Genomic DNA, 18,641 nt, shown 5'->3' with positions numbered 1-18,641 from the left:
AATTCAAATTTTCATACTCACTCTTATTTTAATATAAGGTAGTAATATAAGTTTTTGCTCAAATTATACTTACAAATATGTATTTTCAAAAGTTTAATTATTCATATTGTTTGAAATTAGTTGTATTGCTTGGATGTATACCAAAAGATGACAGTAAGTTGTTATGGACAAAGATAAATTACGAAATTGACTTTATAGATTCAGAATCCATGAAAGTTTATGTATTTCCACATAAATTCTATTTATTTGAAAAAAATAATAATCAAAATTTGCTTATATTTCGCAAGTGAATTTAATTACAGCCAATCAACACTATTTATGAATATAATTGCTCTATATCGAGTCAAAAATAAAAACATTTAGTCTTTTACTTATAATAAGAAAAAGCTGAATATACTTTTCCAAAAAATGAAGTATCTAACCTATTTCTTCAAAAAAAAAAACAAGCAAACAAACAAAGTTTATGATCTAAATATTTTTGCTATAGTAGTAAATAATGCGACAAATTAAGAGAAATACGCGGAATGCTGCAGAGAATTACATCCCCGCACTCAAAGGAAACGAGGATAGCCTTTAAACTTTAAAGTTTGCATTTTACTTTCTCAATGTCAAACAATCCCTTAAAAACTACGATTACCTTTTCTCTTCATTTTTTTAAGGAAAATAAGTAAAGGTTCCTTTTTTTCTCTCTATGGTGATTCAAATTTCAATGTAATAATTAAAAAGAAAAATATTTTATTAACTGAATTACCTTTTTTTTTTTTTAAAGATCAATAATAATTCTCTATTACCCAGTGGCGATTGATCTTCACTTTAGTTGGTGTTGTCCAAATGTACTTGGCAATCTCAAGTTACCACTTAGAATTAGAGGTGTTCGACTAAGCTTATTTTAAAGAGCTTTATATAATATTTAAAGAGATTCAAAAATGTACTCCCTCCGTCCCGCGCAAAGTGGTGCATTTCTTTTGGGCACGAGAATTAAGGAGTTGTAGATTAGTGTTTTAAGTGTGTAGGAGAGAGAATGTAATAAAGTGATAAAGTAGGAGAGAGAATGTGATAAAGTATGAGAGATAAGGTAATAAAGTGGTAAAGTATGAGAGAAAATGTAATAAGGGAGTGATTAAGGAAAAATAAGGGGTGTCTAATTTTTGCCAAAAAAGGAAATGCACCACTTTCGGTGGAACAACCCAAAAAGGAATACGCACCACTTTCGGTGGGATGGAGGGAGTAATATTTTAAGAAATTTAAAAATTGTTAAAGTGTTTGGATAATTAAGCTTATAAGTTAAAGAGCGAATTACGAGGTAGAGAGAAAAAAATTCTAGTTAGAGATAGAAATTGTACTTATAGGATGTTTGGCTAAGCTTATTTTAAAGAGCTTATAAGCTAAAAAACTTATAATGTTTCAAAAACTTAAAAAATGTAATGTCTCACAAGCTTATAATTTGTTAAAGTATTTGGATAATTAAATGTATGTGAGTTAGAGAGTGAATTGTAGAGAGAGAAAATCATAGTTAAAAAGAGAAAATTGCAGAGAGATGAATTAGAAGGGTATATAATAAAAATAACAAAATATACTAGAATTATTTCATAAAATGATGATATAATTGGAGTTGAGAAAACTTATTTTATAACTTATATAATTTTTTTTTTGGCAAAATAACTTATAAACTTTTAAACAACTTATAAACTGTTTTAACAAACTTATAAGCTAAATCCAAACACCCTCTTAATTAAACCACCCCCCTCCCCTATTTATACAATATTTCCCTATCTCACTTCTCTTGCCTCTCTCTCCTCTCTTCCCCTCTCCTCCAACTCCTCCCCCTCCGGCCGGCCGCCGCCACGTCGACATGGTGAAGTTCTCGAAGGAGCTGGAAGCGCAGCTCATACCGGAATGGAAAGATGCATTCGTCAACTATTGGCAGCTCAAAAAGAATGTGAAAAAGATCAAGCTTTCCAAAAAACCCAAGCATGTCTCTAACACTAACTACGACTTTGGCCGATCCATTTTCGATCCCTTTCGAGCTCTCGCCCGCAAACTCGCCGGCTCCTCCGGCGACGTCGAAGGCCGCGAAATCCTTCAGGTATATATATAGGATTAAGATCAAATAAAAACCTCGTTTAACGTAACTGCTTGCACTTAACATATAAAGTATTTGCACTTTCGTAGTCGCGAAATCGAATTCATTAGGGAACAGCACAATTACGGGACCACGAAAGTGCAGTTACTTTATAGATTAAGTGCAAAAATATGGTTTTTATTAAAATTGAACCCATAAATACATGCACTTTTTTCATGGTTTCAAGCTAAAACAAAATGCAGAAAGTGAAATGCAATGGAGTTTGTTATGTGATCGAAACGAAAATATTTGCGTAGAGTTATAGATTTTCTTTATAACCATAATAGAAGATAATGCGTAAAAATCAAGAATTGATCAAGTGATAATCAAGCTTTTGCTTTTTATAATTTTTTTTATTATTATAAATCGAGTAAATTCTTTAATTTTTACTAAGTGGGATGCATGCTTCTCTCTTTTATGTTTTTGTTTAATATATGTCAAAAAAGTTGAAAAGATAAATATATATATAAAGATGATATCACAAAATGGCGCTTTTGGTTTTTCGGTTTTTGTTTTTATTTTCTGTGTTGCTTGTGCGATAAAGCAGGAAACTTGTCTAATGTGGCTATGCATGTATGAGAGAAATCGTTAAAAAAGGAGAAACAAATATAACAACCATATAAAAAGACTCAAGCCAATGGAATTGATATGTTTGAGGAAACGACGAGAGATATCAATCGGGCCAATCCACTCGATTTTGAATTAACCAATCTTAACTTAATTGGGCTATTTTATGTTTGGGTCAATTGGGTTCATATTATTTTAAACTATCGTTCTAATATTTTTTTTTAATTTTTAATATTAATTAGGTTAAAAGTAGAGTTTCTAAAGGAGATGATGGAGAAGAAGAAGAATTAGATGTTGAGGTTTATGAAACTGAGCTTGATCAGCTATTTTCTGAAGAACATGAGGTATGTATCTACAATTAATTTACATTTTTATGCTTTAATTCTTTATGAATTAAATGTTCTATTATCAATTTCTTTTGGTTTTAATAATCAAAAAAAAAATTGCAATTTCAATTACTAGAGGATCGAGTTTAATTTTATAATTGTTAATGAGGGTCCACTAATCCATTCAGATTTATAGTTATTTTCATGTAAAATTTATAATTTTTTTTAATAATAATTGAATATTATTGATTGATATATTATTCCCTATTTAAAGTACATATTTTTTTTAAATTTTAATTTTAATTAATTTTTATTTTGCAATAAACAGGTTAGGGTGTTTTTCGAAATGTTAGATGAAGAGCTTAACAAAGTGAACCACTTCTACAAGAGTAAAGAGATTGAGTTTCTTGAGAGAGGAGAAATTTTGAATAAGCAGCTCCAGATTTTGCTCGACCTCAAGCGCCTCATCGCCGACCGCCGCCGGAAAAACTTTGGCGGCCAAACTGGCAGCGGCGGATCGGGTTTCCTCTCTCGTTCGGGCTCTTCGTTCGGCCGGAACTCGGACTTGTCCGGTGAGTATATCCATATATTTTACGCTTCTTAGTATTGTTTAAATTTTATATATTCTGTCTCGGTTAACTTGAGATAAAATTTTTGGGCACATAATTTAAGAAACTAGTGTTTAGTGTTTTAAGTGTGATAGATAAGAAAGTGAAAATGTGAATAAAGTAAAAAACTTTTATCATATAAAGAATTGTATCAAGTTAATTGGGACGAACTAAGTTAGTTGGGACCGAGGGAGTATTTGTTAATTAATTGAGGCCTTAAACTTAGAGTATAAAAAAGCATGGACTATGTTTAACATAGGGAGGAATTCTAAACTACCCACCACTTTAACATATATATAAAGTATTGAAACTATTGTAGAATATAAATATTGGCAAAGTATTGATATTTTGAAGTAAATAATGATGGTTGTGTCCATTTAGTTTTTTCCTACTCGACATTTCACTAAGTTAATTAAGGAAATTTTGACTGAGTTTTTAGGTGTCAGATTTCAGTGACTACAAAATCAGGGTAGATTTCATGGACATCATCATATCTTACTTGTCAATTTCCAAAATATGCTTATTTCATGATATTTTCCACTTTTGATTTTTCTTTCTTTTTTTGTGAATCTAATATTTCCAATAGTCTCTTACCATATTGAATAATCGTTGTCTAAATCTAAAATCATAATTCAATTAAAATATAATAAAAATAAAAATTATTATTATATAATAAATCACAATTAATATTTATCACTATAATATACAATTTTTTAAAAAAATATACCCCAATTTAGCTTATTAATTCTTATAATTAATTAATAATTCAAAATTAGAAAATAAATATAAAAAATTGTTTAAATCTTAATCAATTATTGAATCTTATTTAATTACTTAAATAATACTAAAATATTATAAACTAAAATTAAAAGAAAAAATGATTAAAAAGTACAATAAAATACTTGGACAAATAATCTCATTTTTTTAGGATTTACCTTTCATTTCTTAGAAAGATAAGAAATACCATTAAACACAATAATAATTAAAAAAATTTATTATACTTAATCCGTTCATAAAAAATATAGTCATTTTCTGCCATTTTTGGACGTCTACAAGAATTAATTCCTTTTTTTATTTTTGGACACTTCCTACCACATGCTGAACCCCTTTCTCCACTCACAAGTCATAATAACTCAACTATTTTTTATTAAAACTCGTGCTGTTCTTTTTTACGATTATTTTTTATGAACAGAAGTAGCATTAACCTAAAAAATGATAAAATGGTATATTTTTCTAAAAGGATGTAATTAATTGGTGGTGTTGTATGCATGCAGGAAGTGAGAGAGAATTCTGCGACAGCCCAAATGAATCCCAAACAGATGAAGTCGTCGCAGCGCTGGAGAAAAATGGGGTTAATTTCGTGAACTCGGCGGTGAGGGGAAAGACGAAGAAAGGGAAGCCGAAGATGGCGATGAGGATCGATATTCCGGCCACGACGCCGACGAAGACGATCGCGGCCGTGACGTCGATGCTGTGGGAGGACATAGCCAACAACCCCAAGAAGGGAGGAGGTGGTGAATACATCAACGCCAAGAAGATTCAATGTGCAGAGAAGATGATAAGAGGGGCATTTGTGGAACTTTATAGGGGACTTGGCTTGCTCAAAACATATAGGTAACATACATCATTTTATTTCACTTCACTATCTATTTTAATGATTTTTAAGATAAAATGATGAAATTATTAGGGTTTATTTTTAAATTATAGCCTGAACTTTGACGCCGTAGTGATTTTTTTGCCAATTTTTTTTAAAAACGTTATAAATATGGTATGAATTTATCTACATCGTTCACTTAATATCTGCGGAATTTTTTTGAGTCAGAAATCGTGAAATTTTGAGAATTCGAGTGGAAAATTAATTCGGCCACAAATTGTGATCCACGTTAGCTTTAGTTGGTAGGAAAATTCTATGCAGACTATTAAGTAAACAACGTAGATAAGTACATGTCACATTTGCAATTTTTTTTAATTTCAAGCTATAAAGTCACTATAGGATCAAAATTCAGCATATAATTGTAAAATAACCAAATTATTATTATTATTATTATTATTATTATTATTATTATTATTATTATTATTATTATTATTATTATTATTATTATTATTATTATTATTATTATTATTCTAAATGATCATTTAAACTAATTTTGATAGCTATAATGATAATGCAAATTAAATATAAAAATAGCTATAAATTCTAATTGAATCTATAAAGCCCTAGTTAATAATTGTAAAATTAAATTAAATTATAACATACTAAAATTGAAAAAAAAATGAAAAAATAGTAAAAAAAAAATGATAATGAAATACGAAAAATATATTGAAATAGAGGATCCAATTCCCAAATGCCTTAAAATATGCTTGTCTGTCGATACGTGTGTTATTATGCATAGACCACCAAATGCACGTGTTTTTGCAGAACCAAAAAAGTGGAGAAAAATAGTTAGTTCAAATTGGTGATTAATCCAACAATTGTCGCAATATTCCTCTTTTATGAAACAATTGAGAATTTGAGAGTATCAACACACATGTAATAAAAGCCTGCATAATGGATGACTCATTAAGGTTTTACGATTATAAATATCGTGAGAATTACATTTTTCGTGAAAACGTGATAATAATGTTTCTTATAAAATTAATATATTATGTGAATTTTCCTATAAATTCGATAACTTTATACGTTAGTACAGTGTACGTCATCACAATAAATGCAGTTCATGTAATAACCAACTCCGATATATACATGTATATATATGTGTGTGTGTACATACTATTTTTGAACTAAATGAGTAACGAATTTTGTCTGATATATATAATCACATGATATATCAAACCCTTAAAAACTGCATCTTCAAATGAAAAGAAAGACTTATGTGCTTTTCATGCCATGCTTTCATGCCAACAAAGCGAAGAAAACATGAACTCGTGTAATAAATGTTTGAAGAAATAATAATAATAATAATAATAAAGCTAGAGGGAAATCAACCTCACTATATATATAGATATGAAGGTTTGAAGAATATATATTTTTTATTATGTAGACACGCACACAAATTAGAAGACTATATATTTATTTAATTTTCAATTTTTCCACATGAGTTTGTTTTGATGAATTTTAGTATTTCGTGGCAGCTCGCTGAATATGGTGGCCTTTACAAAGATCCTCAAGAAATTTGATAAGGTAATTATATATGTCACTTAAATTAAGTGAATATTTAGTGTTTCATTTGTGTATGTTGTTCATTTTTATTAGATTTTCCCACTTTTTTCCTTCAATTAATTTCAAGTTCTTGTATTTCGGTTATTTTTTTTATTATTATTAATCAGGCTTGATTATACGTATATATATAATTATTTTCAGCCTTTTCATTTTTAAAAAAATGGTCAAGAATTGATTGTTAGGGTTGATTACTTCATAATTAACGTAAATAAATGTTATAAGCTCTAATTTTTTGTAATAAAATTAATCAGGGTTAACTACATTATATTTTTTTTATTCTTACAATAAATATTACTAAAATAATAATTTTTTAGCTGGAAAAATGTAGGATTTACCATTTTTATTATTATTATTTACACATATAAATGAAAATTTATTACCAATTCTCTTGATTTAATTGTGCATATTTTCTTCAGGTGGCAAATCAGCAAGCTTCAGCAAGTTACCTCAAAGTAGTTAAAAGATCTCATTTCATTAGCTCTGATAAGGTACGAAATTCACACAAATTTAGGTGATTATTTTTTATTAATCATGCAAAGTTTAATTAACCAACCATCGTGATTTTGAACTAAATTACAAGAAAGTTGAAATTTGTCACGCAATTTTGACTCGAATAATTTATTTAACTAGCTAGCTAGTGTAATTAATTATTTATACATCGATTGATGACTAGCATAATGAGTTAAAAATATATATATATGACTTAATAATGATTTGAGCAGATTAATATTATATAGTATAATTTTTGTGAGTGGCATAAGTGACGGATACGTAATTAATTAAATAAAATAGTGATTAATGGTGGGTTTTTTGTGGAAAGGAAAGGTGGTGAGATTAATGGATGAAGTGGAGTCCTTATTCACGCAGCACTTTGCCAACAGTGACAGGAAAAAAGCAATGAAGTTTTTGAGGCCCCAACAGCAAAAAGATTCTCACATGGTTACCTTTTTTGTTGGTGAGATTAATTACTAAATTAATTAATTATTTTCCAACTTGTTTAAATTTCCAGCACATTTAAGATTTTTTACTAGGAAAATCATTCATGCCATGGTAACTTTTTTTTTTTTTTTTTGTTGGGAGAAAGGGTTAATCATATATAGTTTGTGTTAGTGGTTTTCAACGTTTTTTAAAAAATGTACGTGATTCAAGTTTTCACTTTAAAAAATTTCAATTTTGAAAAAAATGACTAATTACAGAATTCAACGATGGAATGATGAATTATCTAGCCGTATTCTTAGGTGGATTATACGTCGTTTTGATGTTTAGGTGGAAAAAACCATGTACTAATTCATCTAAAAATTTAATGAGGTGATTTATTATTTTGTTACTGACAACTGTAATACGATGGACCTTTTATAAAGTTGGGAGTGTTTCAAATGAAAATGTGAGTTGGTGACATAATTAAAATTAAAGCACTGAAAATTGGAGATATGATTCACCCTTAATTCTCCTCCCTAAATCATAATTTTAATTAGAATCTATTAATCATAATTAGAATCCAATGAGGAAGTATATATACACCTCAATCCTAAGTTATTTCTGTCACGCTACATGCATTCTCAATTTTTTTTCATTAAGAATTCTCAAAATGCCTTATACGAATATAGTACTATATTATAAGAATTTAATGTAGATTTTTTTTCCAATTATTTTATTTAGTGGTGTGTACCACACGGTCCACACTAAATATATAATAAGTTATACATTAAATAGTTCTCACATTTAAAAATTAGAGCATTAATGGAAAATAATTTATTTGTGTTTGCAATTAATGCAGGTCTATTCACTGGTACATTTGTGACATTATTTAGTGTTTATGCAATATTGGCTCATTTAAGTGGTATGTATTCGGCGGCAACAGAAGCCTCTTATCTTGAGACCGTCTACCCTCTTTTCAGGTTTTCCTTTATCCCACCTAACTTTTTATTTATTATATTCTATAGTAGTATTTTTCTATATTATTTATGATGATATTAGGGTTAGTAGTGCTTTATATCTCGAACTTTCATCTTTTTTTTATAAAATTTCCCGAATTTCCAATTTCTCCTAACAAAACACCGAATTTTACTATTTATTTTCAGTTTTTCCCATAAAATGTCCAGCATTATAAAATTCGGTGACGAAAAGATAACTTATCTTGCCGAATGAAATATTTTGGGGTCTGCCATATATTGTTCGAAAATCATATTATGAACCACCATTGTTGAAAAATGAGATTTTTTGTCATCTTTCCATCATCAGATTTTGTATAGCATAAAGTTCAGGGTTTTTTAGAAGAAAATGAAAATATGGGACATTTTATGGAAAATGTTGAAAGTTCAGGACATAAAATATTATTAATATATAAAGAAAAAAAAGAAAAGAACCTCCAACTTACAATTGCAAATGCCAATTTCATTCAAATATGTTAACTCCTTTCAATGAAAATAAAAGTAGAGAGACCCAAATTGAGATTAATAGAAGAAATCCATGCCCAAATAGGACCAGTTGGGTGGCCTAATAAATTCAACTTATTTAAATTTTGCACTTGTCTATGCCTAAATTAGTTTATAATATAAATTTAATTTAAGGGTTGTTATTGTAAAAGTGCGTACCTCGTGAATTTACTCTATGCATATATGCATATAGAATTAGAAAATTGTAACTTGTTTGAATTAAGGTATGCATTTTTCTCAAAAAAAAGAAACATATGTATTTTTATGTCCAACTATATGCATTTTTATGTTTAATAGTAGTATGTATTTTTTGTGTAGTGATCAAACTTGTACATAAATAAATAATGTTTGATATTTTTGCAGCATGTTTGCATTGCTGAGCTTGCATTTATTCATGTATGGATGTAACTTGTTGATGTGGAAGAAAACAAGAATCAACTACAACTTCATCTTCGAATTCCAGCCAAGCACCGCCCTCAAATACAGAGACGCCTTCCTCATCTGCACCACTTTGATGACCGCCGTCGTCGGCGCCATGGTCGTCCACCTCCTCCTCCTCTCCGCCGGCTTCTCCCCCCATCAAGTCGACTTCATCCCCGGCGTCCTCTTGCTGGTTCGTCGTCTCTCTCTCTCTTTCTCTCTCTCGTTCTCTGAGTTATAATAAAAACGTGATTTTTTGTAAAGACTACGAATCTTGCACTTAACCCTATAAAGCAAACTGCGGCCTCACGGGATTCGAATCCAGAACCACGAAAATGCAGTTATTTTGTATGTTAAGTGCTAGCGGTTCGTAATTTTTACGTTGAATGAGGTTTTTATTTTATCATAATTCTAAGTCAATATTTGACAAATGTTGACCTTAATTATTAAGATGGATAGGAACTTTGGAATATCATAAGTCTCTTGAGAACTCATATATATCATTTAAACTAATTTTGCTCGATTCACATCTCACTAGAAGGATGATCATATTGGAGTAATTCTAGTAATGTGGATAAAAATACGCAATCTTCTATCTGTTTATTAAGATGGATATTTTGGGATATCTCTTGAGCAAGTCTCTTGATAATTCATATCATTTGAACTAATTTTGTTCGATTCACATCTCGCTGCAAGGGCAAAATTGAAGTAATTCTAGTAATTAGGATAAAAATACGCGATCATCTATCTATATTATCAATTATGAAAAGTAAACGCCCCTAACAATTTCAAACTTGTTTTGAGTTGAAAAAGAAGTTAATTTGGAAGAGAAATAACCATTTCTATACTTGTATTTCTTCTTCAGAGTTTTGTTTTGCTTCTGATTTGCCCATTGAATATCTTCTATCGCCCGACGAGATACTGCTTCCTCCGCGTCATACGCAACATAGTGTGCTCGCCCTTTTACAAGGTACGCTAATTATTATTAGATCTTCACAATCTAAGGACTGAAAATAGTTCATATTTATATAACTAGCTAGACTTTAAACCATTCCTCATTTTTTTGAAATATTTGTAGGTTTTGTTGGTCGATTTCTTCATGGCTGATCAACTGACTAGTCAGGTATAATAGTGTTCCGAAATTAATACAAAAAATGAAGTGTTTTAAGGCCATTTCCAATACATGACCATACTAATAATATGTTCTTCCATATATATATAATTTGATAGATTCCATTGTTGAGGCACATGGAATCCGCAACATGTTACTTCCTCGCTGGAAGTTTTAAGACTCATCGCTACGAGACTTGCAAGTCCGGGAAGCTATACAGAGAGCTCGCGTATGTCATATCCTTTGCTCCCTACTACTGGAGAGCGATGCAGGTATGCGTGCTTTTGTAGTCGAATATATTTTCTTATGTAAGTAGTAGGGAGTTTGTCTGAGTTTATAAGCTCTTTAAAACAGTTTATAATTAAGTTTTTGAGAAGATAAGCTATTAAACAATTTGTAAGGAGTGAAAATAAGTTCTAACAACTAATTATAAGCTTTCTGAAAAATAAGTTTTTTAGAGCATGAGAGAGAGAGAGAGGAATAGAAGTAGAGACTAAAGAGAGTAAGAGATCTCAATATATTTGTGAAATATCTTATGTCATTTAGTTTTCAAGTATACAAAGATCAAAGATCATCCATTTATAGAAGTAGATGTACCTTGCTAATCTATACTTTAGTTAGCTTTTTTCATAATCTTATAAGCGACAGTTATAAAAATAAGTCATATGCTTTGTTATTTTCAACATATAACCTTCTAACTTTATCTCTCGTTAACTCACAATTCTTTCTCTAGCTTATAAGCTCATTTATCCAAATGCTTTGATAAATTATAAGCTCTCGAGAAGTTACATCTCATAAGTGCTTGAAATATTTTAAGAGCTGTTGGAGCGTGATCTCATTAACCATTTTTTGCAATTGTTTAGTGCGCAAGGAGATGGTTCGATGAGAGCAACATAGACCACCTCGCGAACCTTGGGAAGTACGTATCAGCAATGGTGGCAGCCGGAGCAAGGCTGACATACGCTAGGGAGCCCTCACAGGCATGGATGATGGTGGTTCTAGTGACTTCTGTCGTGGCCACGGTCTACCAGCTCTACTGGGACTTCGTCAAGGACTGGGGGCTTCTCAACGCGAAGTCTAAGAACCCGTGGCTCAGAGATGATCTCTTGCTCAAGAAGAGAAGCATTTACTATGCATCCATTGTAAGTTTGTAGAGTGTAAGTTGATTGTACATGTTTTGAGGTTGGTTTTGTCGAACAATGATTTAAATGTGTTTTGCAGGCCTTGAACTGTGTCCTGAGAGTTGCATGGGTGGAGGGTGTGATGAAATTCAACACCGGGATGTTCGAGTCGCATCTGATCGCCTTTCTGCTCGCTTCGTTGGAGGTCATCCGCCGCGGACACTGGAACTACTATAGGTATATAATTTGTTTCATGCGGCAGTTTGCAAAAATCAGTCAATTATTTTAAATTTTGGCGTTCGTGGGCTGCATTTGAGCCCAATCAGACTATTTTGCACTTGAGGTGAGCCCAAATATGGCTCACGAACGCCAAAATTTACAAGTCCAAAAAAAATTGCTCTATTTTTTATAAACCGCCCTAAGATAGTGACACTTTTAAATAAAAATTAGAGATATTGTCATAATCATTACTGATTGATTCTGTAGATTGGAGAATGAGCATCTTAACAATGTTGGCAAGTATAGAGCAGTGAAAGCAGTTCCTCTGCCATTCTCTGGGATGGATTCTGATGGCTAAAGCTACACACAATGCACATTTGAGAGTATATATGTTTGAGGGAAAGAGATTTTTCAACAACCACTTAAAAAGGCTCAACAGGTTGTGAATGAAGAAATCCAGATATGTTCAAATCCTATTCAGCACAAGTTGGCTGCATGTAAATCAAGCACTTTTCATATGAAAAAATTTCACTGCATAAATGTATCTTTCTATTTTTGCTTCATGACATTGTGAACTCATCATTGAGTTACCAAGAATTAAAATAAATCTCAAGTACATGTGATTTACTCCCATTATGCAGCTTTCCATTTTATGAGTAGAAGCTTTTCAAGTAGATTTCATAAGCATCTTGATTCTATACATTTTCACCCTTTTATTTTAAATACTATTGTTCCAATAATTGAAAGACACCAACTGATGTGAAAACTCACCGGCACGGGCACGGGCTTCTTCAGTAGGCTAGACAGCGTAGATCCGTACGACCTGATCAATCTTGGTGCGGCAAACAGGGCAGGCCAACTCCTTGCCCTTGATTTCGTTCAAACACGACATGCATCCCGCCATGTGGCCGCATGGAATGCAAGCTCCCTCCACCGGAGCATCCAGGCATATTGTGCAAGACGAGGACGAGTCATCTTCGCCATTTTCTTGCCCGCTGCTGCTGGATGTATCCGCCACAGAGGGAGAAGATGAGCCGACGGGGCTCATGTCGTTTGATGGATATGCAACGTCTTCGAATTTTTTATTATATGCCACCGAGTGGCTAGCAGAAGCCTCGCTGGTGTAACTCTTTTCGTGATTGGAAATATTTACGGTGGTGGCTGGACTTGCAGATGGATATTTAACAAATCCAGCGTACGTGTCAATCGGTGGTGGGCTTCCGTGTGAGGCCGATTGAAGGGAAGCCTTTATCGCCCTAGCTAGTTCTTCGTCTTCAAATGTTGGGAGCGAAACAGCCGGAGCAGAAGGGACTTGGTTGTTGAAAGGAGAAACAGCCGGAGCACAAGGGACAACGGGACATGTCGCCTGCTTCTTCAAAACCAACAAAATTGAATTATTAAGAAAAGAATGTAAAACAGCAGCAGTTGGTCTACTTTCTCAAAATTGAAACACAAACCCTTCGATCAACCCATTCCAATACAGAACTACAGACGTCAAGAATCATTTCAGAGAGGCAAAAAATTGTGGATGATACTATTGAAGACGAAGAAAATGTGAATTCAAATGCACTTGAGAGTTTCATGATGTTTTTATCTAGCTCAAGCCCCACATTAAGCCCTCTAGCTTTCGTTAAAATATGCATTAGTGAGACGACAAAGCACATCTCAGCTGGTAAGAAGCTTACCCTCCAACCAATAGGTCAGGGGTTCGGGTAACCTAGTGTGTGTGAGTTGTAACTCTTAAGAAAAAAAAACAATATGCATTACTAAAGCCAGAATTAGGCAAAAAGATAAACCTGAGGAATTCCTTTGCAAGCATTGCAAAAGCGTTGCAGGTGTTGTGTTTCACTTTCGTGAAAAGGTGCAAGTTTGATCCGCGAACCTACAGAGCGAGGAAGCAGACTTTTAGTGTTTTCCAGAAAATGTCCCAAACTTTTATTTTCTTATTAAAAAACCTACTGAAAGAGGAAGTTAGCATTTTAAATTAATTAAATTAGCAAAATCACCGAAGACTATAAATTTGGAGTACTCACACTTCGGCACTTGGCAGGGCTTAATTGCTCGCTTTCTCCTCCAACGTTTCGGGACTACACATAAAGATAGAAGCTGATTACCTATCTGGCATAGCTCAGCTTATAGCAAGAGATTCAATGTAGTTACAAACTTACTTCTTGCAATATTAGATATGATAGCCACAGGATCAGGCTGGCTAAAATTGGGTTCCTCTAACTTGGCCTTCCATAGTGGAACAATCATACGTGGCTGGCCATCCTGATGAAACAGGTACAAGAACATGAGGAACAAAAGATCTATATTTCTGATGATCGGGTTCATTAGCCTTAAACTTCGATTGACTTTGTTATGTCACAAACTTAGATAAATTGTTTCCCTGTTTAAAATTTTCCCGCGCCAGAAGTGGATTTTTCGGGCTAAGTGGCTTGCCAGGTCAATGTTTATCATCCAAAACAGCAAGCCATTTGGCTGAAAAATCCACTTCTAGCCCTGGAAAATCTCAACGGGTCATAATTAAACAATTTCTTAAAACTCAAAAAGATAAATCGAAGTTGAGGCTGCAAACCTAAATTCGCTCAAAGATTATGCTATAAACTATAATTAACCCTTAAAAAGCTTCCTCATATTAAAGTATATTTCGACAATATTGGTAAATGCTAGTAAGTGTGGAACCTGTGAACCAGAGTATATCACGAGCTCCAACTTGAAAGATTTCTGCAGTTTGCGGGTAGCAATAGGCAAAATAACCACCCATCTGTATATATTGAATCAATAGGAAACAATGAGAATTTACAGCAACAGATCTGCATTGCAATAGTAAAAACTACTGCAACATTCCGTAAAGTTTATGAACTAGTTTCCTTAAAGAGAAGTTTGATCCGTCAATGCTGAATATATGAATCTGCCTCGATCCAAAAAAAATAATACAAAATCATACTGCTTCATGAATCATGATGCCGAAATCTTCATAAGAAATTTTGAAATATATACGAAAGAGATCAAATGAGAACCATATGTTGGATGAGAACTAGGAACTAATCACAATCGTTGATCCATTTAATCCAACGGTTACAATTAATAACCGAATCATTATTTTTCACATAACCAGCAAATACTTTATTCATGCAACTATTTATTTATGCATGTATAATGGATTCATGTGCACATGCAGATGATAAGTTATCGCAAATTTCAAATAACTCATACAAGAATCTCGTACAAATACCTTATTCATACAACTACTTAACTTATGCAAATATAATGTATTCATGTGCACACAAATGACTTCTGAACACATAAAATTTAACAGTGAATGCATTAAACCAACCCCTACATATATATAAGCATTGCACCTACACTTTTCTTGAAAGCAACTGTGGAGCCAGAAGTTCGAGAAAGCCTGGTCCATAAAGTTCCCGCAGCCAACCAGAGAATAAGCATACATGCTCCTGGGCATTATACAAAGGTTAAGGGATTATATACATGCTGCTAAAGAAGGTAATGTGAGTGTATTTGAGCGAACAACTCTCCAGAACTGGTAATAAGCTAGTAGAAGGTACCTCTATTGCTCTGACAACACTAGCATGCCCCTTGGCTCTAGCAACATCGAGAGGGGTTTGACCATTATCATTCATTTGTAGTGCATTTGCTGAAATTTCCAATAGTATAAAATTGATTGAAGAAAATGAAACAGAAATAAAGAAAATAGTTTTTCAGTGCACACACCTCCATGTGAAAGAAGTAACTTCACGGTATGCTCGAGGCCTCTTCTTGCAGCGTGATGTAGGGGTGTCCCATTATGTTGACCTTAAGACGGGAAAAAACAGCTTAGGAAGAGCTAGGCACGACGAAATAAGTGTACACAGATGTGTAAATAAGGAAAATGAAGATAACCAAAGGGGTGTTTACTTTTGAGGATTGGCCTAGATAGATAAAAATAGTACTATAAGTTAAAGTAAATGGCCCCTAAAACGATTACTAACCCAACAATTTCAAGAGGTAATAAAGCTAAATGCAATTGATTGAAATACAAAGCCACACAAATTATCACCATTAACTAGTAAACTATGGTAATCTTAGAAACCACATGAGACATTCATTCCCAATGAGTGAATTAGCATAGACTTGTACATATTCGACTAAAAAATACGAAGGCCATTGAGTCAGAGTCGAAACAGAGTCCCTCCCTTCTTTTCTTAATTCAAAACCATGCATAAGATACAAAGGCCATCTATGTACAGTTCCTTTAGAAGACGTATGAGATAACAAGTGTAGAGAAAATCTAGATATGCAACAAACTGACAGATATTTGCAAGTGTACGGAATATACCTGGACGGTAGGCATTTACGTTAGCACCCAATTCAATTAAAGTTTTGGCTACACCACAAAGCTGCAGATTCATACAAGCTGCAATGAGTGGAGTCTTCCCCTCTTTATCAATCCACTGCCACCACACCACAATCATCATTTAATCAATGGCAAAACAAGTCCAAGTGCAATCAATAGCCATTTTACATGGTTTTCCACAGTATCATGTAACGACAACATCTAATAATACGCAGTTACATAAAAATCTAGTGCTTGTGCACCAGTGAACATATTACAGCATAATAAATACTCTCTTCGTCCACCAAAAGTGTGGTGTGGTTTGGAGGGCACATGTTTTAATAAATAGTTGAGAGATGCATATAAAGTGGAGAAAAAGACACACCAAAATAGTTCGTGAGATGAGTTTTTTTGTAAATATTGAGAGTGAATGGAGTTGAAAATAAGGGTATGCGTACCAAAATTAAAAGACCACACTTACAATGGACAGACTAAAACGGCAAAAAGATCACACTTTTCATGGACAAAGGTAGTATATGATATCTAAAGTCGAATAAATGCCCGCTAAAAAATCCGAGGTGAGCCGATGAATAAAACGACAACGTTCTTACGAAGCAAAACGCGTCTCCGGTAAATTACTAACACCTAAGTTGTCTTCCGGCGAATAAATCACGACGGATTCCGGCCTCGTTAGCAAAATTAGATTAAATTAAAACTTCAATAATCGTAAGGCAGACTAAAGTCCAGTAATTTCCCAGCTATTATCCCAATTCCCAAAACATAATTGTCATTCAAAATATCCATTAAACACAATTCAAACATAGAATTAATTCGAAGATACAATGCATATGTTAACTAACACATAAAACTTTATTCACACAACACACACTGAGAGTGAGAAATGCTGAAAATTGGGGAAAATTCAGTGATAAATCACCTCAAGGCCGGCGCCATCTCTATGGAGCGCTTTGACGCCTTCAATATTTCCAGATTTTGCTTGCTGATACAATAATTCATCTTTTGATTGCTTCTGCCCCATTTATATTCGGTTGAAAATAAGATGAAATTAAATCCAGCACCGATTTCGAAATAACCAGAAAACAAATTCAGGTGCAGAAAATACGCAGCTGTTTGTGGAGTGATGCAGGAAACTCTCAAATGAAATCTCAGTGGTGGGATCAAAACTGAAATTGCATGGAAATTTCAATGGATTACTTAAGAAAGAAGAAAAATTGGATGAGCTAACTCTTTAGAAAATTAATTGTGATTTTTCCTTGGAAGGTGACGTTTAAACGCGGGCGGATTGATTAAACGCTTTCATTCATTGCCTTCTCGAAGCAAGTTGGGTAGTTGTTAGACGGCAGGGACTTTGTCTTAATTACTTTTGGACATTAACATTAATATATATATTTATGGGTAAATATCATGAAAACCCCTGAAGTATACCTGTTTTATAAAAAATACCCTGAAACTTTCAAAATATTTTCTAAACCCTCAAACTATCAGGTTTTTATCAAATATATCCTGTATCTATTTTCCGGTCACCAAAAACGTGATGTTGCTTGCCGGATGCCACAATGTAATTTATATTCTATTTTTTAAAAAATGCAATGACAAAAACAACGTCGTTTCGTACCATATTATTTAAAAAATTCACAAAATTCACTCTTATCGTGTTTGAAATTCACGCTAATATCCTAGAATTAGGGATAAACACGATAGAATATGGTACGAAATGAAGTCGTTTTTTCCATGTCATTTAAAAAAAAAGAATATAAATTACATTGTGGCATCCGGCGAGCTACATCACGTTTTTGGTAACCGAAAAATAGATGTAGGATATATTTGATAAAAATCTGATAGTTTGAGGGTTTAGAGAACATTTTGAAAGTTTTAGGGTATTTTTGATAAAATGAGTATAGTTCAGGGGTTTTCATGATATTTACCCTATATTTATACTTTCTCCTCCCAACACAAAATTTAATTATTTTACGTCGTACCCTCTCCGTCCCATTGATAATGATTCACTTTTCTTTTTAGTTTGTCCCATTGATGATAATGACCTATTCTATAAAAAGAAACACATTCTCTCATACTATCTTTATCAATAACCTACACCAATCCAAATTTTCAATAAAAAATTTATTTCTCTC

At 32.8% G+C, this 18,641-nt stretch overlaps 2 protein-coding genes across 3 annotated transcripts; one reads left to right on the top strand and one right to left on the bottom strand.

Moving 5' to 3' along the window:
• Window positions 1-1,751: 1,751 nt before the first annotated feature.
• Window positions 1,752-12,782, top strand: LOC130999819 (phosphate transporter PHO1-like). The gene is made up of 15 exons (XM_057925481.1): window positions 1,752-2,086; window positions 2,932-3,033; window positions 3,344-3,587; window positions 4,898-5,237; window positions 6,756-6,804; window positions 7,260-7,331; window positions 7,669-7,798; window positions 8,621-8,741; window positions 9,642-9,891; window positions 10,564-10,668; window positions 10,777-10,821; window positions 10,929-11,081; window positions 11,673-11,951; window positions 12,031-12,167; window positions 12,417-12,782. Exons 1-15 carry the CDS (start codon window positions 1,853-1,855, stop codon window positions 12,505-12,507), a joined length of 2,352 nt encoding a protein of 783 aa, XP_057781464.1. The 5' UTR covers window positions 1,752-1,852; the 3' UTR covers window positions 12,508-12,782.
• LOC130999828 (putative E3 ubiquitin-protein ligase XBAT34) lies at window positions 12,642-17,873 on the bottom strand. Of its 2 annotated transcripts, none has more exons than XM_057925495.1 (10): window positions 17,426-17,873; window positions 16,492-16,606; window positions 15,888-15,968; window positions 15,722-15,810; window positions 15,519-15,610; window positions 14,835-14,916; window positions 14,318-14,420; window positions 14,183-14,236; window positions 13,946-14,031; window positions 12,642-13,521 (listed from the first exon to the last, which is right to left on the bottom strand). In XM_057925495.1, exons 1-10 carry the CDS (start codon window positions 17,525-17,527, stop codon window positions 12,949-12,951), a joined length of 1,377 nt encoding a protein of 458 aa, XP_057781478.1. In that variant the 5' UTR covers window positions 17,528-17,873; the 3' UTR covers window positions 12,642-12,948. The 2 variants fall into 2 exon arrangements, with proteins under 2 accessions (XP_057781478.1, XP_057781479.1); XM_057925496.1 differs by having other exon boundaries at window positions 12,642-13,515; window positions 17,426-17,867.
• Between the last annotated feature and the right edge of the window lie 768 nt (window positions 17,874-18,641).

Source organism: Salvia miltiorrhiza, chromosome 8 (genome assembly GCF_028751815.1).
Source record: "Salvia miltiorrhiza cultivar Shanhuang (shh) chromosome 8, IMPLAD_Smil_shh, whole genome shotgun sequence".
In the NCBI taxonomy this organism is placed as follows: Eukaryota; Viridiplantae; Streptophyta; class Magnoliopsida; order Lamiales; family Lamiaceae; genus Salvia; species Salvia miltiorrhiza.
The sequence above is the reverse complement of the archived record's forward strand: the minus strand, read 5'-3'. Positions and strand labels throughout refer to the sequence as shown.